The sequence below is a fragment of the Montipora capricornis genome, chromosome 4 (genome assembly GCF_036669925.1).
Source record: "Montipora capricornis isolate CH-2021 chromosome 4, ASM3666992v2, whole genome shotgun sequence".
Classification (NCBI taxonomy): domain Eukaryota; kingdom Metazoa; phylum Cnidaria; class Anthozoa; order Scleractinia; family Acroporidae; genus Montipora; species Montipora capricornis.
Genome location: NC_090886.1, coordinates 48,245,637 through 48,273,065, shown reverse-complemented (window position 1 = coordinate 48,273,065; position 27,429 = coordinate 48,245,637). Strand labels below are relative to the sequence as shown.

Genomic DNA, 27,429 nt, shown 5'->3' with positions numbered 1-27,429 from the left:
ATTACATAGAGATCGCTCGAATTAAGTTTAGAGGAGTGGCAACAAGATGTGCGTGGTACCAAACTATCAGGAGGTGATTTGTCATGCATGGCGAGGGTACGACATTTGTCTACCCACTGCATTTTTGGGGGCAGATCTAAAGCCGCCTCTCGCAGACAAACATCATGATCTGGTAGACATCATGGAGTCAATACTAAGGGATGGGATAAGCGATCTACGGGCCGAAATTTGCACTGGGTTGTCGCAAATAAGAAAATTTATTTGTCCTCTTCCCCAACCGCAGAGTAAGTAACTTGGACCGCGAAGGAACTGGCACGACACAATACTTCCTTGGGCTTGGGCTCTGTGTGCGTGCGGACAGATAAATTTTCAAAAGTCGTGAAGCCTGGTATTTAGGACAAAATATGAGTTAGGGAGTAGGCAACAACAATAATTTTACCTCCAGAGCGTTCTGTAGGTGGATTGCTTCGTACAGATAAACATTTTTTCTCTGGCATTAATGATTTTGTTTTAGGTTAAAAAAACTTTTATATACTGCGATTTGCCACATTAAAATGACATTCTAATGAATTTACCACGAACTTTGTTGCCTCGAAAACAAACTTGTTGTGCCAATTTAAATTCAGACGAACTTGCATGATTGATTGGTCCTGATCAAGGAAGGAAAGTGATTGCACAAAAGTGTTCTTTCCTTCAAATTAAAATCATGATAATGAATGGTTTTGATAAAATACTTCCATAGCATCAAGCTTTCAATTTTTTGTCTCAAGTGGTATCAACGAGATTACCATCAGTTATCTTTGGTTCGTGTAACCTGGTATCTATTCTTGTACACAAGTATTTAGAGAATTTTTCTTCTGGTTTAACAACTCAAGGCACACTTTCAGGTATTTTGGTGGCCTTTATTTATGATTGTGTTGACGTGACCTTACACGAAAAGTTGATTGATTTTTTGGGTACGCCCGTCCACTCTAATATCCAATAGACGACCTGATCGAGTCAACGTTTTGTGATAAACGCCCTGTATCTCATAAATGAGATACAAAGGAGATTTTGCTCTGCTAAATGCCAAAATTAATTAAATTAGTCAATTCTCTATGTGTTTATTACATCGTTTAAGATTGAACCAGATACTGGAGAGCCCAATATGTCCTTTGCAACATTTAACAAATTTTTATTCTCCATAAAGAAAAATTGAAACAAACTTTGCGGCATGTTTGTGTCTAAAAAGATACGAACAAAGGAAGCTTAATCTTCCTCTTCATCATCGTCATCTTCGTCGTCTTCTTCCTGTTCATCCTCACCATCAACATCGTCATACGGTTCCTCTTCTTTTTGCCGCTTCGTTTCTTTCGCCGAAACTGCCTTCGGCTCCGATTTCTTTGCGAAGTCATCCTCGTCATCAGTGATCGATTCACCGACGAGTGCTTCCATGTCTTCCATATCACTTTTAACTTTCTCCACCTTTGATCGCTCCTCTTTGATCTCCATTCTCAACTGATCCATGGATAATTCCAGTGGCTGTATTTTACGCTCGTGATCCTCAGCAACTGCCAGGATGTCTTTGACCTGGGTTTGAAGAAAGCTCAGCTTTTCTTCATTGACTTGCTCTCGTTCACTGGCGTCTTCATCTTTCAGTTCCAAACTTCTTAAGTCTTCTCCTGCTTGAGTGATGCGTTCGGTTAATGTCTCAACTTTCTCCTGAGCCGCTTCTAATCGTTCCCTAGCCTGGAGTCAGAAAAAGAAAGAAAAAAAAAAACAGAACTTATAACTTCCATTTTTTTTAACTGGAAGTTTCCCATTTAATGGTCCAATATTACTAACTTTAAAATCTTGAGAGAGCTGAATCCAGGAGAAAATGACGTCGAAGAGTCACTAGTTTAAGAATGCAATGTGTGTGTACGCGGCTGAATTAATATGCAGCACGGGAACTTTCAGACTTTTAACCTCGTGTTTTGCATATATAAATCGTAAGCAGCATTTACCCACTGAAATTTTGGGTCGTGCCGTACCACATTGAACGGGCTTAAGGAAAGGCGAAAAGAACAATAGAAAAAACAAAGATAACAATGGATTTAGCACAGAAAACAATAGGAAGTACGACACTATACAGCCAATGAATATAGTGTTCAACAAGAGGTACGACCCTACCCGAAATTTTAAGCTAGTCGGTAAATGACGTCACTTATCCCTAGTTCCAACCCTCTGAGGTCCAATCGGTCGGTAATGTTGGACCGTGAAATCCAAAACTTGCACTCATAGTTAACAGCCTTTGGCTAAAAATCAAAGCTCGAAATTTTGCCAGTCAGGTGTAAAGCAAACACACTTTCAAAATCTGAAGGAAAAAAAAAAGAAGTGATTTTTTGATGACGGTAGTACAGCACTTTAAGCTTAGCGGGAACCAAACAAGAGCTCTGGCTTTTTTTTAGTTAAGAAGTTCACAATCTCGTCCCATAGTCAGCTTTTCTTTTGTTCAGCACCAAGAACAAGGACTCTGGCCACTTTCAATTTATGCGCAGTCGTAGTGAAGGTCCATTTTTGTAAACGTTGAACACCACTGTTGTTTTATATTTCTGAGCGTGCGTAGATGAGCCGGACGTCCCGCGATTTGCGGACTTGCTGCCTTGGAAGAGGCCAGAGTCCGTGTCCATGTTCTCTGGGTACGAGATTGAGAACTCCACAGATGGTGGACGTGCGGCTCATCCTCCAAGTCTCAAAAAAATTATAACACTTGATTTACGTTTCCGATGGTTACAGTAAACAATTATCAACTAGGAGTGAGGGTACTTCGAAACCGGCAGGAGGTCGTTATTTTGATGCATCTATTTTGCAGCTTTTTGGACAATAGATGTTTTTGACAACATCCCTAAAGAAGAAACTACAAGTCGCAACAACATTAGCCGAAATAATAATAATAAAATAAGAACAAAGCAAGCTAGGATCAGCCCGACTAAGGTGTTAAAAATGCTTTGGTAAAAAGTGCGCTTTAAGGTGGCGTTTGAAATCATTTATATCACTCATGCTTCGCAGCTCTTCTGAGAGACAGTTCCATAATCTAGGATCTGCGACTGCGAATGCCCTGTCACCTAAAGTCTTTTTTGTGATTCTATTCGGCATGTAAAGCAGATGTTTATTTGAAGATCTCAAACGATAACGATTATCTTTTACCACTACTAACTCCCTAAGGTAGCTGGGTGCAAACCCATGTATTGCTTTGAAGGTCAAGAGGCAAATCTTAAAGTCAATTCGATACCACACAGGCAACCAGTGCAGGCTAAACAGTGACGGAGTGATATGGCAGAACTTTGGTATTCTTAAAAAATATACGCCCCGCCGCGTTTTGTACGCGCTGAATTTTATCTAGCTGCTTAGCAGGCAGACCGTATAACAAACTATCGCAATTGTGAATCCGACTGGTGATAAAAGCGTGCACTAGTTGCTCACATGTCTCTTGCGACAAGTACTTCCGTATGCGCCTTAGGTTATGAAGATGAAAGTATGCAGCACTACACAGGTTGTTAACGTGCGTGTTCATGGTGAGTTCCGAATCGAACCATGCACCAAGATTTCTTACAGTAGAAGAAGCTAAGGGCACTTTGGATGTGCCAATCATGAGAGCGTCAAGCTGAACCTTGCGTAACTGTTGGCGCGACCCATCAAGTACTCTTTCGGTCTTGCTACCGTTAAGCATTAATTTATCGGAAATCATCCAGTCCCTGATGGCCGCAATGCAGTTCGTCATAGCAGAGATAGCCTCGTCAGAGCCAAAACTTGCATCAGGACGAAACGACAGATCTAGCTGGGTGTCGTCAGCGCAGCAATGTACCTCCGGTAAATGGGCCTTGGTGATGTCTAAAAGTTTGCTTGTAAACAAGCTGAACAGAAGGGGCCAAAGGACAAGATCCTTGGGGCAAGCCATAGCGAAGCTCAAACCTGTCTGACAACAAACCCTTGATGCTTACTCGCCCGGAACATCCAACAGCTGTGCAAAAAACTGAAGATGGTATGGGATCAAGTGGGCAATTAGGGCTTGAACTTCCTCCTGAGATAGAGGTTTGAAGGAAGTAAGCTGGGGCATCGCATAACAACAGACCGTATCGTGGGCGCAACAGCTGTTGTCAGCAGTGCATGCGCAGCTAAAACCTACTAAGAATAAACAAGACGCCTGGTGGCGTTTACGTGGAAAGCTGCTGTTTGTGTAAAATGTGAAGGTCGGTTGCAAATGTCAGTGATTGATGTCAATCGCTTTCATGAATCAATCTTATTTGCATGTGCTCATATTCAATAAAAGCAATTTTTAGTATCTTTTATTCACGGTGGGAACCAAAAATGAAGGATATAACATTAGGTGTAATATTCTCGCTTCCATCGCTGCTCTATCGCGCTTGATCGACCAAATCTATTTTCGCTAGCAAAGCAAAGCAGACGAAGAGCACGTTAGGCATACTTTCTGCAAATTCAGTCTGAGAACGTAGAAATTCGAAGAAGGGAAGTGGTGTGTGCATTGAGAAGTCTCAATGTGTGATCTTTTCTGGTTATCTTTAGCGAGAAAAAATAACGAGACATTCGTGTTGCTTGTCCAACGTCGTCGACGACGGCTACGAAAACGCCATGAAACAATAGGCTTATTGAATGCCCCAGAAGTGCACGCCCTGCACGTGCAGTTTACATTTTGGTACATTCACTAGCCGTTCTCGTCCTCACAACGACGTGAAATAACCAAATTTGAGGAGTTATGTGGAAGGCCAGACTAGAGCACCTGGTGATTAAATTTCAATTTCCTTTTCTGACATACACAACGTTCATACCAGTTTTATTCCTGGATTGTTGACACACACTATTCATGCCGAATGACTAGGAGTGGTATCAAAATTCTTACACTCCGTGAAATAATATGTTTAAACAACGACCTCGTAGCCAACGTCGCTAATTTCCGTTTCGTAAACGATCGTTGCCGGCCATTTTTGAACGACGATGCCATTCTTAGTGATCAAGCCTTTTTATTCAGTTTACTTTCAATAAATTATTGAGGTTAGCTGCATTTAAATACTTTAAAATAGCAAAACCCGTTTTGGTGGTCTCGGTAGTGTGGTGGATAAGTGTGTACGCTCTTAGGCCATTGAGCCGAGTTCGAAGTCGATCACTCAACTTTTCCTGAGTTTTTTTGCTAATTTTTTTTTAAATTTAAGTGACATACGCTGCTAATCTAGTCCTAGATTAAGTACTTTTTTCCCCCATTCTAACCTCGGCATGGAAAGCGTAAACCTGGCAGGCCAAAAACAATGTTCCACCAGTACATTGCCAAGGTGATAAAGAGCGAGCACCCACCACTACCAGAGGAAATTCGATGGTTGGCGCAGGATAGGAATCAGTGGAGGAAGATCGTGGCCTACTGCCTCGCAGCCGGCTGAGTGAGTGTGAGTGAGTGTTTGCAAACGACAAACTTAACAGTGAAAATTGTTCTAAGTGTCGTCCAAATGGCAACGACCAGGCGTTTACAAAACGGATATTTGCGTCGTTGTCGTCCTTCGTAGGGCCACGAATTTTCATGACAGGCACAATGAAAACGACACTAAAGCGAATTTTAAATGCGGTCTGCCATAGGCATCCCACGTAATGAAATGGGAAGGACATCAGGACATCAGTTTAAGGACATGTGGGCATCACAGTGACACACTGGACACCAAGGCACGGAAAACGAAACAGACGCAGACCTGGAGGTTTGCAATTGTCCAGTTAAATAATTATAAACATCCAACGTCGAAGAAAGAGTCACAGGACAGAACGACATCGAAAAAGAACCCTGAGGCCCTTGTCTGACAGTCTTTGTTTACATGTTTTACTTCATTAGCATAAGGCTATCGTTTTCTAATCGGTCAGCCGAGAATAAAGTATTACTGAGTACTGAACTTGCATTGCATAATGAGCTATTTCTGAAAATTTGAACGCGACATACCGGTTAATCTCCAAGGAATGTTGTCTTGACAATTAGAAATTTTAGGAAGCATTAGCGCTTTTGCCACCCAGGAATTTATCAGTTTTTGATGGCTAGTAATTAGCTCGTTATCAAAGCTAAAAGGCTTACAATTAGTTGAACAAGTTTTTTTTACCTTTTGAAGTAAATTTTTGTAAATAGCATGAGACCTTCTGTGAACAAACTAGTACGTTAATGAAACAAAACGCAAACAATGACGTCAGCAAAGATACCCTCATGGGTACAGATATGTAGCATCAAGATAAAATGAGTGGACAGAGAGGGAGGCTCCAGGTCCAGCCCTTGGGATATGTCATGTCCACGGAAGTTATTTTTAGACGAGCGGAAGTCTTTGTTCTAGCGGAAGTCTGTCTTCCGAGACGTCCGCATGCAGGCCAACCTCGGTCTGATGTTTGAAAGAAAATAAATATTCATCAGCCTTCCACGTGCGCCGCCATTTTCCCTTTTCACTAAGAACCTGAGAGCGAGACAAGACTGCATGCGGACGTCGCGGAAGACAGACTTCCGCTCGTCTAAAAATAATTTTCGGGGACATGACATAACCCGGCCAACGCCCTGAGCCTCCCTCTCTGTCCCCTCATTTTCTCTTGGTAGCATATGGTATATTGAAATTGCCCGGGGAAGGAGTTGTGAAGCGGAAGACGGAGAATGTAATTACAAGAGTGCTAACAGGACAAAAACTGGAATTTCTTTTTTTCATCGATCCCTTATTCTCTAAGTTTCCCTTTTATCAAGAAATTGACTCCTTTTAGTTACCACAATCTTCGTATTTGACCAAAAAAATTCCGCCTGTGTATGAACCTTCCTTTTTTTCCCCAGCCTTAGGGGTGCTGAGTAATGTAATTTGCGCAAACAATCACAACAATACCACTTATTTTCCATGATGTCCTAATGGACTTCCTGTCACTTTTTTAGCATAGTTTTCTATCGCCTGAGAGATAAAAGGATTTTTGTCTTTAATTTGGACATGCCGACGATGATTTGCGGGAAATGCAATAAGCGACGCTAATATCCACAAGGAAAAATATCAGGGCTATGTGACGTCACCTCAGATGGCACAGGCCCAAACACAGAAAGTTAGGGAGTTTGTCAACAAACTTATTTCCACAGATAGCACACGAGGATTTAGCCGCGGCCTAAACGTTCGTATGTGATAACACTGCAGTAAACTGTACGTCCCGTTCAGTAAATGTTCAAAGTGTGGTGGAATTTTATCTTTTATCCCAATCGGGTTATGTGAATAACTGATTTATCCGGATCAGTTGTGTCGCTGTGTTATCTCGCTTTTTGCGGATAAAAGATCTCATAAATTGGTTCCCAATAAAACCCTCCCCTTCTCACCCATGGGCTTGTGATTAAATTTTGATTCTCAAATGAATGCAAAATGTACAAAAGATCTGAACCAAGGTTCGTCTGAAGTAAACACGTGATCCTTTCGACCGTTGTTGACAAGTCAGTCAAAGGGTCATCAAGAAAAAAATGTCAGAATCAAAGACGTCATGATATAAAACTGAAAAAAACGTTTTGTCACCTTTTAAGAGTTTCAGTTTTTAAGAAGTTCAGTTTCATTATGGATCATTAAAAAGCTCGTAATCTGCAGGAAATAAATATGTTGTAGATACAGAAGGCGAGGATTGCATTTGGTATGTGTTTTCCTTACAATGACCTCTTACATGTTGGCTTTCACATTTATTGATTAGACGACCAATTGAGTCTTGCGATAAGAAAATGAATTGCTCTACCACATAGACATACCACGAATTGTAAACCCATTTCTTCTATAAAAGAACAAATCAGATGAGAGAGAGAAAGAAAATGCCTGGGTGTGTTGAGGAACACTTCGGTAATCTAATCCGACCGAGGGAAAATAACTCTTAAATATTAATCAACAATAATGTAAGCACGTACCTTTTGAATTTCGTTTTCTAGTTGTCCCAGTTTTTGTCGAGCCTCTGTGCTTTGATTTTCTGTGGTCTCTGCTCTCTGTGTCGCTTCTGCTAACTCAGTTTCCAGTGTATGAAATCTTTCATCCTCGTCGATCTCGACGCTTTCTAGTTCACGTACCACTTCACTTTCTTGTTCGTACTTTTCTTCAAGTTGCTCGCTCTTCAATTTTCTTTCTTTCAAAACGGCATTTTTTTCGTCTAATTCCCTCTGCAGAAGTGTGATTCTCTTCTGCATGGAGCTAATATCTGATTCGTACTGGTCAACTTGAGCCTCTACCTCCCTGAGACTCTCTTTAGCGGTGTTTTCTCGGTCTTCAGCTTCTTCGATTTTGTCTTTCATTTTCTGCATCTTGTCCCGAACCTTCATCATTGTTTCACTCGACATCCTAGATCCTTGTTTTTGTTTGACACTGCGAAAAGATACGAAAAAAGAGGAGAATGAAATGTGGCTCAAGCTTCACTCCTAAGTCAATGATATGGATTGATTGAATATCTTAATTCCGGCTGAATGTTCAGGTATCTTTGGAATGCTTTAGGGCGAAACCGAAAATCGACAGGTGAGGGGGATAATCTCGAATGAGAAATATAATTCGATGATTGAAGGGATGACGATATTGTGTTACTGACCCATGAACCAGTATTCCAGGGTGGTATCGAGTGTTAAAAACTGAGGGAACTTGATAAGGCATCTTTTAATCAATCAATCAATCAATCAATCAATTCTTTATTTGATAAAGCAGGTTAAAATTACAAAAATTACAAAGTAATAGTTGCATCGGCAGCTATCAGCTGATGTGGACCTGCTAATAATTTGTATTTGGCACGAGCACATTTAAATGAGTCTTATTAAACTCATCCGTGTACCGCGGACAAATAAAACACCAAAATACAAGAATTAAACAACAAATAAACGACATATGTCAACCGGAAGTGAGGGGTTTTCCGTCTAGACTTGTCTTGGAATTACCAAATTACTGTACCTTTGCTGCGTTTAATGATTTCTTTGGCACGTTGCGCAAAACCGTGCAGTGCCTTGATTGATGAACAAAACGTCCATTTCAAGCAGAAAACTATTGATTCACTTGAGGCAGACGTCTGCTGGAAAATTATTTGTTTTTTAAATCTTGAAATGGATATCATTTTTTTGTCTTTTTTTAACACGGTAACCAGGTACTTGTTTCAGCAAACTGTCTACAGTGACTGATTTTAGTGCTGGGAATGGAATGATATAATCGGCTGATCGTTTGCCCAAAGATGAACCGCGATTTTCATGAGATGCGTCACGAAATGTCCCCTTGCCCTTTCTTCCTCAGCTTCAGGGGAATGCAGACGATCAAGTGTTTTCCAACCTTCAGTCCTCAAGTAAAGATAAACAGTCGCGTTTACCATCACTACACCATAACCTAACACTTACAATTACCTTATTGCTAGACTGAGAGGTAGCAAATGCTTTGACTAAAGGGACACTTTGTTTTTTGATCAAAATCGGGCGTACACGCATTTCTGGACAGAAGGGACCGTCTAGCATGACGTTAGAGATATTTTTCGTTGAATATTTTGCCGCGACTGTTTTCATTTTAATTAAATTCTCAAAGGATAAAATTAAGTGAATATTTGCTTTGAGCATGGTAAACACTAAGAGTCCCTGTTGGTTGCCTCCTTCTTGCTACATTCTTTTGAAAGCGGCTCGTTAAAAGAGAGTTTTGATTATGAAAGCACAAAAGTTTGCCTCGGTTAGAATACTCAGTCGAAACCCCATTAAACTTTGGTATTTATAACGGGAAAAGTACGTAGGTGCTACAGCCACCTTCATTAGCCGATTTAGCCAGTTTATTCGTTTCAACTGAAAATAACCATTAGTTTATCCGTGAAAGCTGCACATAAGACGATTATACATATATTTTGTTCTTTGCATGCTAAAAGTTATCACATTTCCTTGTCCGCTTTAATAATATCACAAAATGGTTTTTGTCCTCCCCAATACCTTTGCGGCTTCGAGCTTCGCCGCTCCGTGGCCCGCTACGCAGGACATACAAAAAAGAATGGCTTACGAGGGGGAACAATGGAAGAATTTCAGAAATTGCGTTAGAGTATTGAAGATGTCAATAATAGGGAAAAACTAAGCAACCCCAAACTCTTGTTCCCAATAGAAAGGGAAGTCTTCACTTCTCAACTGGTGTGCGACTTTCAAAAACGGATAATCCATGATCAAGATTTTACTAGCAGAAATCCAACGTTCTGATGCGGGGATATTAGATTTCTTGAGTAAACTGAAACAAAATTAAATGAATCAAACTGTCTTTTAGGGTAATTTATTTCGAGTTTTTAATAACTTTACTTTAACTCGGATTTCTAATAATTTCTCCCCCAAAGAACCTTATAGACATCCACTTAGAATTTTTAAAAAGCTGTTGAATTTCACAATGGTTTAAAAAATCTGTTTCAGACCGAAATTTGTAGAGTGAGTATTTTCGAGGCAGGTAACTGCCTCCCCTCTGAAAATTAATTTAATTTAATTTAACATAATTTATATAGCGCTAACTCCACTAATTGACCAAAGCGCTTTACATTTCATAATATTAAAAAAATTAAAAAGATCCCACTAGTAATAAAATATGAATAAATTAAAAACCTATTTACAGTCTTATTTATAAAAATATCACAATAAATCCTATTCTAAATTATCAAAAGGTTAAAATGGCTCCAGTGCTGCATGCTGACAATCATCGCTTGCAAATGCCTCGATTAGTCAAGGAACCGTTCGGAGAGAAGGGTACAGAAATTGCACAGGAAGTCGCTCAAAATGAACCTTTGTCCTTCCCTCACTTTTCCCGCAAAACCAGGTACGTCGAGTTCAATTCGGTGCAAAATCACTTGTCACTGTTTGTTTGACCTTCTGGTCAATCTCCTGGAAAAAATCACTTTGAGATTAGTGGCATTTTTTCCCATCTGCTGCCTCATTTATATTGTTATAGCAACAACGCCTATGTTCACGTTGTCTTGACCAACCTTTGCAGGATATTTTCTATTGTTATAGCGCCCATGCACAAAAAATTGTAGTTTTCAACTGGAGATTGAGCCATGCAATGATCGTGCAATAACTCGATTCAGGAGAACCATACGAGAATATAGTCAGTAAAAACCACTTAAACATAGCATTGTTCAACGTATTTTAGTATTTAAACGGTAGATATAGGCATATTTTTATCCCCTAAAAATTTTCATCTGTTCGGATTTCCTAGGTGAAAGTCTAGTGATCCGAAAATTATAGGGATCAAAACTTACCTTTTCGAAAATTTCAGCCAGAAAAAAGGCTCCCGAAAATTCTAGGTGACCCTTTTAGGGTAAAAATCCTTTAAAAATTGGCAATTATACCATTTTTCAGATGCTCGAAAATCCTAGGAGAGGCAGGCAAGCAAGAAATTTTACAACAAATATTCCGAAAAGTCTAGATCTCAAATCGTCTTCCGAAGAGATGTTTTCCGAAAATTGACGTTGAGTGCCCCTGTCGATTGCCTCGAACAAATAAGGCTCGATCCTAAAGAGATCGTCAAATATTCAAGTTCTTACCTCTTCCGAAATTTTCGATTCGAATGGTCGCAGGAAAGATCTTGAGAGAATTGTTAAACGCTTGTATGAAAAAAATCTGACTTGAGTTATTAAGACAACGCTACTGTCATTGCCTTCGATTATCTAAAATAGGAGAATATTTAATCCATTCAAGAGGTCATTAACATCTACAAGGGGTCATTTAAATTCCATCACAACATGAACCGAGAGATAAAAGAATCATTTGAACAATACGTGTCATCAATAAAATGAATTCTTCTGTCGCGACTTGGGCGTTTCCTGTGAAAAGTACCTAACAAAAAATCGAACCCTCCAAACTTCGAATCACTCCTAGTTCGGTTCGGCAGTTCTACCACTGAGCTACAAACGACTCCATTAGCTGGATCAGCATAGCGTCCGATCTGTTTCTTCGGGGGAGGTAATTATTTCTACTTCTGTTTAGGGCTTTCGGATTTTCTCCTTGGTTGCCGGTGTCTTCACAGGAGAAAAATTCAGTAATCTGATAACATTTAATAGCGAGTCGAATGGTTTTATTTCTTTAATCACGTTGTGACCTAATGCCCTTGCCAGATGACGGATGTTTTTTTCGTAACGGACCTCCACTCTGTGAGTGAGCTCTTGCTAATATTCATTCCAATGAATGCTATCAGTGGAAGGAAAAATGCATAACCCTTTTTCATGTTGACTTTGGATAACTTGCAAAGGAATTCAAAACAAAACAGCTTGGAAGTGAAAGGTATCATTATAATTGGATAAGGGATAGGTTTAGCCAGCTTCACTAAACAATGCTATGTGAAAGACATGCATTTGAATTATGGACAGATTCTTGATCCTTGAATCTGCATTTACGATATATAAAAGACAAAAAAAATCAGTTTGAAAAGGCTGAACATGGCTTTTACAGCCGGGCTCAAGTTCCACCCAACATCAAGTATTTGATCAGCGCTTTTACTAATCTGTCCTCGTGTTTTCGATATATCAAGTTTATGTTTTCTTAAAAGATTTATCTATTCTTGGTTTTCACTATTTCCGGCGCTCGTTTCTCTCCCCTGAAAAGAGGGAAACGAGGTTTTTACGTGACGTCAGCAAAATGAAAAAATAAGGAATTGTCAATCCTTCTGAGATTTTAGTTTAGTTATTTATTAGAACAGCTGAAGACTTATCGTTTCACAAATTTTCAGTTTGATAGGGTTTTTCGTCTTGTGATAAAGCAAGGTTGAATTTCTAAGCTTTTGCGTGACACGATGTTAAAAAAGTGACTTACCTGCTGAGATTTTGCAATCTGAAAAGTCCTTGTATGACAATGAATGCTCATATAGATGTTTATGAGCCCTCAGAAGACGACTACAAGCTTTTTATTGCAAAACTCGATGACATATCATATGTTTTTGTTAGCTTCCGGCCGCCATATCTGTGCCCCTCAGAGGGACACAAACATGGCTTCTCCGTACATCATCATCTCATCACCTTTGCAACGTAGTGCTAAGACACAAATAGTGCGAGCATGTCCCGCCATTGTCGTACAAAGTCATGAACCTTTGCAAGACTGGTTGAATATTCATCTTCTTTTATCTCTTTGATTCTTGACTTTTTTGTTGAATGGTTTTCATCTACATTTATTAAGTTGGTAAAATCCATTACAGACATTACACCAAGTATTTCATGATGATGTGACAGCGAAAACCGGCAATATAGAAGTAATACACCTTCGCTTCGCTTCACCATGGTAGTGAACACGGTAAATGAACGATTGTCAACAATTCACTACTTGCACGAATTCCATAATACACTTCTTTTACCCCTCAAAAATCTGCATAGGCATTGTATTTGACTTCTCTTGGGACATTTTCATGTCCCAGGAGAAATTGCAAACAATGGTTGTGCAAAAGTTTTGGGGGGTAATAGAGGTGTATTATGGGATTGCGCAACAGTTGTAGCTAAGTTACCTGGCCTAAGAACTATGGAGTTATATCTCCGCCGAAATTCAACATCGGAATTTGACATCTGAGTTTCAAATTCGAGTCTTGATTTTCATATTCGACATCGAAGTTTTATATTCAACATTGAAGTTTTGGATTTGCTATCGAAATTTTGAATTTGACATCCAAGTTTTGAATTTGACATTGAAGTGGAAAATGCTGTATTTCACATTCGAACTTCACGCATGAATGACTTGCCCTTTATCCTTGGTAACGGTAACCACTGATGTAGTTGACTGAGGGCTCGCAAGGCTCTGAAATTCAGGAATGGCTGCTGAAACAGTGAGAAGAATGCCAGAGGTGGTACAAGAGACATTTTAACAGTACTTTCCCCTTTATCCCTTCGAAATTGATTGAGTAGTTCTAAGATTACAATCACAGTCATAAGTCGTTGGAACACCCACCTTTCCTTTCCCCCGTGCAATGTTGGATAGCGCAATGCACCCAAACTAACTGTTCAGTACGTTTTAGTTTCTAAACAACATTGAAAGGTGGGAGAGGGAGGGATGTTCGATTAATTCCGTCAGTGTACCAACAATATTTCACTGATTGTAGGTCGCTACAATCGAGGTTGACTAGCAGTAGAGTTATTTTCATAGAGTTATGACATTAGAGTTATTAAGCTTCCAAAATCCTGAATTCAAGATTTTGGAAGGCCTAAATCCTGAATTCAGAAATACAGAAAGTATCCTAAACATGCATAAAAGCTAACCTTAGACCTAAGGTTAGCTTTTATGAATGTTGGCTGAGGATTTTGGAAACTTAACTCTAACTCTATGACATAACTTTATGAAAATAACTCTAAGAATAGCTGTCCCCTAGGTCGCTGAGCAAACAACTGTAAAATGGTCTATTACCAGCCTGTATACAGACAGAACCACTCATGCGAAACCGCCATACGTTTCATTTTTTCACGTTTCACCTTTTCGTTTTCATAATCCTTTAAAGACTTGTCATAAAAAACGGGATACATTCGGAAACTATTAATAAGAACTTCTACAAACGACGCCATTTTGTAAATTTAGTGTAGCGATTCCACGTGCTACGACGAATTCGCTGAATGCCCTGTAACGACGTACAACCCAATCTTCTATACTGTCTACGATGGTAATTCAAAAGCCATTAGTGTAGCTTGTCTACATTATTAACCAAAGAGTGAGAGGGCCCTTAGGAGCCTGGCAATCTGATCGCTAAGCCGTAGCGACATTGTGTCTCTAGCTTAAAGCCTGCCCAGTAAATCAACGATGAGGTAGTTTCAATCTTATCTCCACCAACGATCACAAAGATGCGTCGTTTATGGACCCTCTAATCCCATCACAAGATATCCCACAAGGATCTATTTTAGGGCCGGCTCTTTTCTTGGTCTACGTCAATGATCTTCCATTACACCTACCTGATTCAAACTTTAATCGGTATTTATGCGGACGACACCGCCCTTTGGACGGCTAACGAAAACGTCGACATGGTTCAACAGCATTTACAGGCAAGCCTAGACAGTGTGTGTGATTGGCTTGCGAAGAACAATATGATTCCTAATACCAAAAAGACAAAAAAGCTTCTTATCTCCAAGCGTCAAAACCTGAAAGATATGGATATACCCTCTCTAAACCTAATTCTGAACGGCAATTTACTACAGAAGGCAGACAAGGAGAAGCTTCTAGGAGTTCGTTCAGTTTCGACAGGCACTTAAATTGGAACAACCACAATGACTATACATCGTTAATAAGCTGAACTCGAGGACAGCCTTATTTAAAAGGAAAGTGTCACGCTATTTTAGCCAAACTTCAAACAACTGTAAGACGTCCTTGCATCAATGAAAACGAAAAAATAATGCTGTAGTTTTGTTCCCAATGATCATTGAAGTGCGCTGAAGCTATTCTTTGTTGTTTGCAGCCAAGGATGGAGAAGATGGAAATGGATTGAGATTTGAAAAAAACTGGCCAGTTATTTCAAGTTTAGAGACAGTGTCTTCAGAAAGACACCAAAAATTAAATACGAATCCGTCTAGAGCGGTTTTCAATGGAGTGTCGAAAGTAATTAGCGAATTGCTTTGGTTTATGATTACTTCACTCAGTGATTGGTTCAGAGTTTGCGCGCCACTTTTTTAACCAATTGGAAGTGAAACCGAAACCAATCGTGGCTCGCGCGTGCACATTTTCTCGTCCTTTGTGTCGGCTACTTGTCGGCTACGTGTAATTACTTCGAGTTTTGATTGGTTTACCGGATTGTCTCCGTCCGTTTTGATTGGCCAAAGTTATTACCAGTACTTTGGTTTTGGTTTTACGACACTCGATTGAAACTCGTTCTAATTAAGCTGGGTTTAACATCATCATCAACTTTGTTTTCGTGCGCATTTACATTACCATATACATGACGCTGAGTTGGGCTCAGGTTAACGACTTCATGATGCTCTCATTCGTCATCTTGCCAGATTGTTTACGTAGTTCCTTCAATTTCATTTCGTTTCGAGCTTAGGACTCCTGCTTTATTCTTATTGCGCGACAAATCGAGAGCGCGCAAGATTTTGTTCCTCATTCGCCATTAGTGACGCAACAATGAACCATCTTCGTTAATGCTAATGGCGTTGAATTAGCAAAAGGTGATGAAAAAAGAGGGACCAAAAAATGTAGAAAGAAGATAGGATCGGCTCCGAGGAAGTTTCACTTGCAGTTTGTTATGCGAAGACATCTTTTCCTTTATTTTATTGCAGTAGTCCTTTCTCTGCTCACGTGTAAGCTTCAATCGAGAATTAATTCTCATTGCAGTGGAGAAAGTTTGAGAAAACACGCAACCAAAAGTCTTTGCAGGAGTACTAGTGATAAAGGTAGGCGGTATCAAATGCGTTGTTTTTCCCTAATCTCTCTTCTCCTCTTTCTCTATTTATTTGGGAGGCCTGGATTGAAGACTGAAGCTCGATGACCAATTCAATTTTTTCGTGCTGACCGCGTCGTTGAATTTTTCAAGAGCGCATGCGCAGAAGAAAAAGCTAGTTGGTGATCGCTAGTTGTCTTGTCAGGTGACTGAAGAATTTCGATTCTTCTTGGCGAAAGTCGATTACCTAGAAGGCTGGACGCCAGGGTGGCGGACGGTCCGTTGAGGTTGTTGTTAATTCACACAAACGGAAGTTGATTTGCAAAGGACTAAGTGCAGTTTTGGGTTGAAAAATGGATGATTCAGAATGTGTAGTCGATTCAACTTTGCTGATTTCTCCTGCTGCAGGTGATCGTATTCAACAACATCGCAAAGAGCTACATTACCGCCTTTATTCACTCGATTCCACGATACACCAATACAAGGTCCATAGGCCATCATCGTCAAAGATTTCACTGAGAGAACTAATGTAACACACGTTTACGTAATTTTCTGTTGACAATCATCGTTCTTTTCACGTTATCGACACTTGATCGACATGTGGCCCAGTTTCCGACAATTGAAGTGAGGAGTACATAAAGTCAAATAATATAGTAACTATACTTTAGTTTTTTCTTGTCTAGTCACTAGTGCATCCGTTCTTGTTTCGCGAGATCAATATGGTACGAAATTCACAGCAAAGAACGTTTCCAGAAACAGACGTAAACGTAACTTTATTCCCAATAAACGTTATTGGTGGCGTGAAAAAACAGTTCCCTTCATGCTGGACAAGTCTGTAGGTAAGGTGATCAATTAAAGGTCTTGTTATCACTCGTATGATTACAGAGCGAATTGGAGTCCACTCAGTCCTATTACATTCACTAAGGGCGCTTTCCTTTTGTCAGAACTAGTCGGCCAGACCCAATAATTTGCAAAGCAAATGCAACAATTTGAAGGAACACTTGCATGATAATCCCTCGCATTGTTCTGGAGGAGTATATATCATCCCCGAAGTGTGTTAATTTGAATTCGTTGTCGAGTTAGTCCTTCCAAATGCCCGGTCTGGCCGGTCAGTTCTGTCAAATGGAAAGCACCCCAAGATAGAGTCACCCTGTTATAACCCCATGTTAACTGTTATCCTTTCTTCAGGTTATCAATTTAGCTAGCTGTTGCTTCCCGCGAGAAAACTGAATTCTCAGCTCCCACTTCACCTGATTATTTTACCGTAATTTCTCATTAAAAATAAAAAATAAAAAATAAATTAATAATAATGTTAATAATAATAATATTAATAATAATATTAATAATAAAAGTGCACCTAAACCCAAATATTTTTTGTTCCTAATGTAAATCTCCCCATCCAAAGCAAACATATGCCAGCATTGTTACGCACAATTTCGCTTTTTCTGTGCCGTGCAAGCCACGTAAACTTGACAGAACTAGCAGTAATTTGGACCCACGACGGTGATGCGAGAGGCATGGGTCTATTCTCGATTTTACGTCACAAACTGCTTTGAATTCCTATTTTCAAAGAAATTTTGCATTGCAAAGCAGTTTGTGACGTAAAATCGAGAATAGACCCATGCCTCTCACATCACGGTCGTGCGTCCAAATTACTGCTAGTTTTGATACCTTTGCGCTTATTGCCCGACAGATAAAAAAGCGTAATTTGAGGTAAGAATCGTCAAACAAGTTTGCTTTCGAATTCCGTGGAGAGATCAATATTGTACACTAAAAATGTTTGGGTTTAGGTGCACTTTAAGTAAAAATAACAAACAAACTGCGGTTATAAACATAACGAGACAAAGCATGTTGTAAAGCTTTTTATGAACTTGACGTTTCGTATGCTCCAACATACATCTTCTCAATCTTCAGAAGTAACGGTTACCTAACGTACAATTGAATTTAAATACAAAGACTAATACCAAATAAGGAAAGTAATGACAATGAAAAAATAAATGAAAATAAACAGACCTAGTTAAATCTGCTTGAAAAAATATAAATGTATGTATGTATGTATATATGTATGTGTATGTAGAGAAGAAGTTTCTCACTGCCAACATTTTCATTAAGCGCTGGTTTTAAATCGCGAAGCAACAAGGTTTTCTTAATTTTACGATGTATATCAGACTGTCCAGTGGCTAAAATGTCAAAGTGATCCCATTTAATCCTGTGGCCCGTTTGGGTCATATGATCAGCAATGGCAGAAGAATGGCTGTTACTCGGCAGTGCTCTGAAATTTTCCGTTTTCCTGACTTGTAATCGACGTTTTGTTTTCCCGATATAGTAATCATCACAATTATTAATATTTAACCTTGTCTTAGGAGTAACTGGAAGAAAAGCTTTTAACGCTGCTATCGCCGACTTCAAAAAGAAAACATGCATACGATTTATAAAACACACCAACGAGGAAGATTACATCTGGGTTCATCGTGGATCGGGGTGAGTTGAGCATATTCGCTAACTTAGAAACTGCGTTATGCTATTCGTCACTTGAGCATTTACTGTTGCCACGTTGGTGGGAGGCTCTGCAAGTACTGAAAACACGACAACGAGAACTTAACGAAGATCGGTGTGAGTTGAGCATATTCCCTAAATAAATTAGCGAGTTATCGTATTGCTCAGTTGACCATTTAGTGTTCTCCATGTGAAGTCTGCACTTTCGCGCATGCGTGTCTTTTGATGCAATGCTCATATAATACACCTTCCTGAGGCATGGAAAAGAGCTATTATTAATGCATTGCACAAGAAAAGACAAGTTAGTGAAGCTTGTAATTATACATCAATTTCTAGACTACAACTGCTGTATGCTTTGAGGTGCTCTTTGTCATAAAACAGACACTCATTACCCCGGCTGTGCACCAGCGAATTTAAATGTAGGCAGTAGGTTTGTCAAACTGTCGTCAACTGAAGCGAGATAGCCACTGCTAAAGCTTTTGAATAAAAGCCAAAGTAGGTGTGTTGCCTCTTGAGTTGGAATAAAGCACGTAAGTTCTAAATTTGATATCTTCTTGGTTGGTACTGTTAAGTACCACTGGAAAAAAGTCACAGCTAAAGTGTCAGACAAGCGAGAGGCAAGATGCTCACACGAACAGTTACGGTGAATTCGCTGTCGCTTTTATGGTTTGCTCTTCATTTTTATTATTGCAAGCTGTTCGCCAGATACTTTATATTTATTTTTCTTTGTTGTTCAGATGTTTTTCGATAACGGGAAAGTCCGGTGGTAAACAGAACCTGTCATTGGGGAAAGGATGTGGGAAAAAGGGTGTGGTTATCCATGAACTGTTACATGCTTTAGGAATGATGCACGAACACTGCCGCGCAGACAGAGACCAGTTCATCAGAATCAATTTTGATAATATCAAACCAAGTGAGAACTATCGATGTTATATATTTTTACTCACTTCCATGGTGAACGTCCCAGATTAATACGAAAGTTGTTTGAAATTCAGGATTTTCCTTCCAAAGAAGTAACAAATTGCAATTGGAAGTGCGCTATCACAGTTAATTAAGTCGCCCTCTTATTGCTTGATAACCTACCAACTCACGGTATCACAAGTTTGTCGTAACCTCCCTGCACGCTGCTTTAGAGAATGTAGACATAGAATAACCTTGATGGCTAAATTGATTGGTAAAAGCGTTTCACCCTTGTTAAAACATGACTTTTTGTACGATATCCTTAGCAGACTTCATGAAAGTTTGATCATAGACCAGAACCATAACCCAGAAGTCTCGCGATATGCGATGGAATGCGGCCCATCAGTTTCCCGTATCATCTATTTTTAGGACGGCGGTATCGTATTCCTTGCACGACCCGTGATTTTGCATCAAATCACGACCAAACCCTCGTGCAGTTTCTTCAATTGCAGACCAGTCAGAAGCGTTGTAGTCATCAGGCCCAATCTGATTGGTCATAATTTGGCGGGACTCGTATTCTAAATTTATATAATACAGTAAACTAACTTGCCCAGGCCAAATGAAAGAGATATACTTTTCTGTTTTATGGACTTCTGAGGTAGATAGCGGGTGAACCTCATTCGATGTCCTGCTGACAATTGACAGTTTACAACTCGGAGCGATAATATTTCGAAAATAATTTCTTGTTCTAGAAGCAAGAATCGAATACCAAAAATGGAACGGATACACCATCGATGAACCTTACGACTATGGATCCGTAATGCATTATGGGAGTTATTTCTTCAGTTTGGACCGCCATAGGCCGATAATAGTCAAGTTAATGCCCGGTGGACCCCAAATAGGACAGCGGAAAGGATTCTCTGATCTGGACTTGCGCAAGATTAATAAATTGTACAAATGCAAGAATTACGTAAGTAAGTAACCTGAGTTCAAAATAATTTATGGGATGATCTTTGAATAACCAAATAGAAACTTTTTCGCTATTGTCTTGCTGTATAAGCCTTGACTGGTTTAAAGAAACTCATGTTTCTTAAAATACAATCAATCATCATGGAAAATTAAAACAAGCACTCACTGGTACGGATCGTGAAAGCTCCTTTAATCGTCATTACAAATTATCTTTCTTAATGATAAATCTTTGCAGGACTTAGGCCAGCACCCCGAAGGCCAATCGTCAAAATTGTCTCAGGTAAGACGAGATTGATCGAGAATGTGCTCAGTGTAGATCTTTTCAATAAGGTTTATATGTGATCCTGACTTCGAATTTCTTTTGAGAACTGTACAAAGGCCTAAAACAATTCAAGGAAGTGAAACGGAATTTCAAAAGCAGGGAGTTGATGTCCGATAGAGGAATATTAATTTATAACACGTGCCCTTTTAAAAATGTTGTATATAGCTAATGTTTAACATACTAAACGGAGAAGGATCGTTTGTTTGTTCAGTCGCTTTCCTTTCCTTTCCTTTTCGTCCACATCTTTAGTTTTCCTTGGGTTGAAGGGTAGCTTGATGGTAGCTTTGGGACTACCGCGGGATTAGCACGTTGGTGAGAGCATTCGTGCATACCTTCCATCCTTATGTCTCGGGTTAGATCCCGAAATCGACGTAATCAAAAAATTGAGTTTGCGGGTTCTCTACTCTGCTCGGGTACTCAGGCTTTCCCCTGTCATAAAAAATCAACATTACAATAGACCATATTCATATTCTCAGTATTGGACTGGAACTAGCTCGCATTGGAGGCTAATGCGGGGAAATATGTTAAAAGGCATTTGCATTTGAAAAAATATATAATATATTAAAATATACATAATATATTAAATAAGTAGACAGGAAATCGACTTGTCTGCATAGAGTGCTCGATATCGTTAGATAGAGCAGAAATAAATGATTTGGTTGAAAAGTTAAAACAAGACTAGATGTTGCATCTCGACAACGCTGTTTCGTGAGTTGCCTCACTCATCAGGAGTTTAATACTAAATGTATATACAGCAGCCCTTAGGGAGCCCTTATGTAAATTTCAAGGATATTTAAAGTGACGATTGTTGTATATACATTTAGTATTAAACTCCTGATGAGTGAGGCAACTCACGAAACAGCGTTGTCGAGATGCAACATCTAGTCTTGTTTTAACTTTTCAACCAAATCATTTAATATATTAAATATATTATATTACATTATACTATGTTATATTATATATTAATTAACAATTACTCTCCGAAGGCAAAGTGATTATCGGTGAATATTCACCGACACGAAGTCGAGGTGAATATTCACCGATAATTACTTCGCCTTCGGCGAATAATTGTTAATTAGTATAAATACACAGGTGATTATACAAAATCGATAATAAAAAAACAGTTCAACGCGAAATCATCTTCACTTACAGTGGCAAAACGACTACTGGCAGCCATTTTGTCTGTCGAGGTGATTATCGGCTGATAATCCGAGATATAGCGAGCCAATGAGAGCGCGCGATTTTGTACAATTACCTGTGTATTTATACTAAATATATATGATAATATATTAAAAGGCATTTGCATTTGAAAAGATTCCCCCGCATTAGCCTTCATTGCAAGCTAGTTCGGGTCCAATACTGAGGATACGAATATGGTCTATTGATGTGCTTAATTTGAGTCTTTTTTGTGCAGTCTTTCTAATTAGTAAAGTAATTGAATTTTCTATGGAAAAATGAAACTTGAACGAAGTGACATGCGTCATCTACACTTGGAATTACTTCCCCTCCGTACTCTTAAAGAAGAGCGTCCGACAATCTAACTGATGATACCTTTTCCATGCTAACAGGTAACTGTAGTTTTGAAAGAGGATTTTGCAACTGGAAAAACTGGCGAAATAAAATGGAAGATCAGTTTGATTGGAAGATAGGAAACATGGTAGATGAACCTCATTTTCAAAGTTCACTCAAGCAACCCAGTGGTAAGACCAAAAAAGCACTTAATAGTAAGATCAATTGAAAGCTTGCTAAAAACAAATATGTTTATATTTGCACCCAGGGAATTTCGTTTTCTTCAAAAGGCCTCAATCTCGTGCTGAGTACATGAGCAGTGGTGTACTATACAGCGGTTTCTTCATTGGCTCATGCTGTCTGCGATTCTACTATCACATGAATACTGGCGGCTATCTGCGGGTGTTTATAAATGAGAACGAATCCCAGAGGAAAAACCCGTTTGTCCTGATTTGGCAAAAAGTTGGTCGACAAGGAAACATGTGGAGAAAGATGGAAAAACATATCACTGGCATTAGAAAACCTTACAAGGTTCGTTCATTGTTGTTGACACCCTTTCTTCATCTCTAACTTTATGGTCACTCCCCGCTGAATAAGGGGACACGTATACAATATACTATCGTAGAAGCCAATGGACTCCTGACTATCAGGGTATTTCCATCAAATTGTACGGGTTTTAATTCAAACCTGAATCTTTTCCCAAAAAAAGGTCGAAACGTCTTAATTCCACTTGGAAATAATGGACTAACTCTTCCCTTTTATTAGAAATAAAAAAACTTTTGGGTCGATAACCAAAACGTTTCTAAGATCAAATTTAAATGTCTTTCTCATTGAAAGAATTGGGGGACCTATGTAAGTGCTTTTTGTTTAAGTGATCTACTGTCATATTGTTCCAAATTTTGGCATGCGCAGACCAAATGCTTGTTCAGGCCAAAAATCGGAACCGGCAACAGGACCTCTGGACGCGCTGCCAGAGCGTCGTACCACAGAGCGTCGTACCATGGCGATGTACTCCGAGATTTCGACCCGCGAATCTCTTATACCGGAGCTAGAAGCAGTTGCAAAAAGGTTGAGACACTGCATCGAAAATTCACTTCTTCTTCCTAAAACTCATCTTCCACTTCATAAAAAAAAGTCTTAACGCCCCTCCCTCCCCTCCCCCCTTTTTCAATGTTGATACTCTTTAATTTGAATGGCAAATGCAGGGGGGAAACAACTTTGCTTGGGGGGAGGGGGGGCTGGGGATGCGTTGACTTGGATGACACGCATCGTACGGTTTATAACAGTGAGTGTCTCAACTCTTTTTACAATTGCTTGTCTCGATAGTTGTTTCGTATAATTCATCATGGCGACTAAAAGGAACGGTTATTAGGTTCAGCAAAGGTATCAATGGAAAGCAGAAAGACGGAGTTTGAACTGGGATAGTCGTTATGGCGTTCTAATTGAGTTCTAATTGATGAAAATAAAGTTGAAAATTAGTGCAAATTACGCATTTCTATTTATAACGTGAAACACGTTGTTTCGACAAGTAAGTGTGGACAAAGTTTGTGTTTCGCCCAAAATTTTTAGGCGAACTGGAAAGAGTCATTCCAAATTATTTATCCAAGAAAATTGTCCAGTACGGAACTGTGTCAAAGCACGTAGGGCGTTGATCCCATCTGCATTTGCCATTCAAACTAGTGTGTGTGCAAAATTGTTTTCAATACCGGTTGGCAGTTGTCATATTAATCCGATTGAGAAGGAGTTCAATTCTAGTAGAACGTGAATTCTAGCCCCAAGCGATACACAATAACATAACCTAAGTTTGTTGAAAGAGTATCAGGTGTACACTTCACGTTGTGAGCAGTGACACTATTATTACTCGGAATACCTGAAAAGTATCCGAGTTATAATCTGGGCAGAATTTAGTTTTCTGTGCAGCTAATGGACAATAGAATTACGAGGCGGTGATTTCATTGGTTAAAAGGCAATGTACTACACCCAATTGTGCAATACATTTGACCTCCCTCTGTGACCCCCCTCTGTGAAAAAACACCTGCAACAATAACAAATAAATTAAACACAGCCGCGAAGGAGAAGATTTCCGATAGCGAGAGACTTGCAACAGCCTCTCGTCGTACATAATTCGATGAAAATCCGAATTTATAAACTGCAGTGGAGCAACCAAATGATGGGTTCTATGTTGGGGCTTCAGTGTGACTCGTTTTATTTCGTTTGCTGATTCAAAGCCCAACTTCCACGAGAGGGCAAATGACGCAATGCGATGCAGCTAAAATGTGAAAATGCTGGATTCAGCCTTCTGGAATGTTATGAATGACATATTTACTCTAATCTTGCCTGTAGACCGCATGACGAAATCGCCAGTACAGAACTTCCAGCAGCGGTATGTTAAGGGCAACCCTAAAACCAGGAATCCGGAATCCGGAATCCGGAATCACATTACAATACAGAGAGTAAAAACTATCCTAAACATTCATAAAAGCTAGCCTTAGGCCTAATTAGGCCTAAGGTTAGCTTTTATGAATGTTTAGGATAGTTTTTACTCCCTGTATTGTACTGTGATTCCGGATTCCGGATTCCTGGTTTTAGGGTTTCCCGTATGTTAATCTGGAACCTTTGCAGCTGGATACCGGTATTAAGACTCAATTACAAGAATAGTTTTTCAAATTTTTTGTGTTTTGCTACACTAGTGTTTCACCTGCCTTTGCCTCACCGGCTGCTTTCACTTGAAACCAGTTTATCTGATGTCACGCTACATGCTAAAAAATAGACATAAGGCCCTCGTTGTTTCCATTCCAACAACCTGTTCCAAAACATACTATAGCTGTGTCACCTGTTGAAGGGAAAGGACAAAACATAGACCCCCCTTTTGGACCGGTCCATGGACCCGGTCTATGGACCCCTATTTATTATTATTATTTTTGCTAAAAAGTGTCCCAAAGCATGTTAATGAGCTTTTTAACCTCAGAAAGGACGATTTCGTGACAAAGGGGATGAGTTCACTTTGTGACAATGTTTAGATTGGGTATCAGTTACAAATTGTTTCATTTTGTCATTACTAACAATGATTACATTACCCAAAGAGAACAATAACAATGTCTGTTTATTTATCACTGGTACTTTATTGTTATAAAATATGTTAATGTTTATATATATTGTTCATGTTGGGACTGGCTAATTTGGGAGTCCATTGTTGGATACATCAGACGAACTTTATTAGGGCTTACACTAATTTGTAAAACGAAACAAAAGGAACAGAAATACCGAAAAAATCCTAAACTTTCTTTAAGCTAAGCTTAGGCCTAAAAACTTTTGTTTAGCGTTGGTAAATGGTTAGGGTTGTACCTGCCCGGAAATTTTTGATCCATTTCGCAAAATCGTAATCTGACCAAAATTACTATTTTGCGAAGTGGATCGAAATTTTCGAGGCAGGTACAACCCCAGTAAGTGTAAGCCCTTTCTAGAATAACATATAAAAAAGTTCTGTACTGTTCTGGAAAAAAGCTAATCAATTTTATGTCCATGAAATTAAGATAGATAAATTTATATTTAAAAAAGATTAATTTGTTAATTATAAAATTACCAGTATAATAAATTGAATAAATGTATGATGTAGTAAGCTATTTTACAAGGATAATTTCATTTCATTATACTGTCTTGATCAGATTGATTGATTATAAAACCATATTTCATAAATTAAATAGATTTTCACGATGGGAAATGATGTGGGTTGGTGTCTTTGATCCCATTCACGGGTTAAGTAAAATCCAAATGGCCCCTTCCATTCTAGCCTGTGCACCGCTGCCCACTCTCCGGAAAAAATCTGAGAGAAGCGTCTGTGATTTACCGTTGTTAATCGCATTCAATACCGCGTGATTTTTCCTGGAATGTATGGAAAATGTTTGATTGGGTATTACCCCTCTATCATTACATCATTGAAACAACTAGTTTTAATTGGCTTTCATTTTTGTTTCTCCCCATCAACATCATGAGAGATTTCACGATGAGTTCGTGTGTAGTTTGTGCAGAGTAAAAAATACGAATAAAGTTTTTTTTGATGGTCAAAGAGGTTTTTCTTTTAAAGTACGAGCGGAATTGTTATTTATGGAGTGTAAAGTGGAAATCGATTCTACATACATTTGTAGGAATTGAAAGCGCTCCTGACGAATCTTCACGAGGTGAATATTGCACGATTCTAAAGATTGCTCAGTTGAAAACGTCCCAGGCTATCCCCTTACCAGTCAATATAATCTCAATGCCTTGCTCGGACCAGCCTAGCTATTCTCAAGAACAATCTATAAAGCGTGTTGCCCTGGAAGACTTGAGATGTGTACATATCGAGGAAAATATAAACAGCTCATTGGCAACGATCGGGGTTGCTCTGAAGATCAGAGCCTTACCCGGTTGGAAGACTTGCAAAGGCATCCTTTCCTTTAAAGAGTCTTCTGTGCTATAAAGCCAAGGAATCTTAAAACTATCAGACGCTCTTCAATGCACTTTTGAAATCTGCCTCATTTACCACCGTTTTGAAAATTTAGCTCCAAAGAAATATGATTTGGTCACCGTAGATCACTCATTAATTTTTGCAAAATTATTCCGAAACAAGGTTACTAACGGTAAATTCGGAGAGTGGGCGTCTCTACACCGTCTACTTCCATTCTTCCCTGGAGCGCATAACATTTTATGTAAAGTTCAAGTAATTTTTTATTAGTGTGGAAGAAAAGGGAAGCAAATTAGCCGAAATCGTCTTTACTAAGGTTAAAAAGCTCATTAACATGCTTTCGGACACTTTACAGCAAAAACGCAAACCAAAAAAATTAACTATGAAAAAATAGGGGTCAGGTCCATGGACCCGGTCTACAAGGGGGGTCCTTTTCCCCTGATGAATTTATTTGCAATTGTTTACCGGTACATTATCCGTGTTATTGTAGA

The 27,429-nt window shown here is 39.3% G+C and overlaps 2 protein-coding genes across 5 annotated transcripts in view; one reads left to right on the top strand and one right to left on the bottom strand.

Annotated features, from left to right (window-relative positions):
• Positions 1-1,150: 1,150 nt before the first annotated feature.
• On the bottom strand, positions 1,151-8,470 carry LOC138047215 (tropomyosin-2-like). Its single transcript, XM_068893964.1, has 2 exons — positions 7,904-8,470; positions 1,151-1,728 (listed from the first exon to the last, which is right to left on the bottom strand). The coding sequence occupies exons 1-2, from the start codon at positions 8,324-8,326 to the stop codon at positions 1,249-1,251; spliced, it is 903 nt and encodes a 300-aa protein (XP_068750065.1). The 5' UTR covers positions 8,327-8,470; the 3' UTR covers positions 1,151-1,248.
• Positions 8,471-10,545: 2,075 nt separating this feature from the next.
• LOC138047213 (zinc metalloproteinase nas-6-like) overlaps positions 10,546-27,429 on the top strand; it is a 46,710-nt gene continuing 29,826 nt past the window's right edge. The window contains exons 1-9 of one of the 4 annotated variants that reach the window (XM_068893956.1): positions 10,546-10,784; positions 16,256-16,314; positions 16,985-17,140; positions 18,665-18,782; positions 19,535-19,710; positions 20,450-20,671; positions 20,902-20,946; positions 22,557-22,688; positions 22,766-23,028. In XM_068893956.1, the coding sequence (XP_068750057.1) occupies positions 10,639-10,784; positions 16,256-16,314; positions 16,985-17,140; positions 18,665-18,782; positions 19,535-19,710; positions 20,450-20,671; positions 20,902-20,946; positions 22,557-22,688; positions 22,766-23,028 (1,317 nt within the window). In that variant the 5' untranslated portion in view covers positions 10,546-10,638. Of the gene's footprint in view, positions 10,785-11,953; positions 12,248-16,200; positions 16,315-16,984; positions 17,141-18,664; positions 18,783-19,534; positions 19,711-20,449; positions 20,672-20,901; positions 20,947-22,556; positions 22,689-22,765; positions 23,029-27,429 lie in introns of those variants that run through there. The other 3 variants (XM_068893959.1, XM_068893957.1, XM_068893958.1) reach the window with 3 other exon arrangements.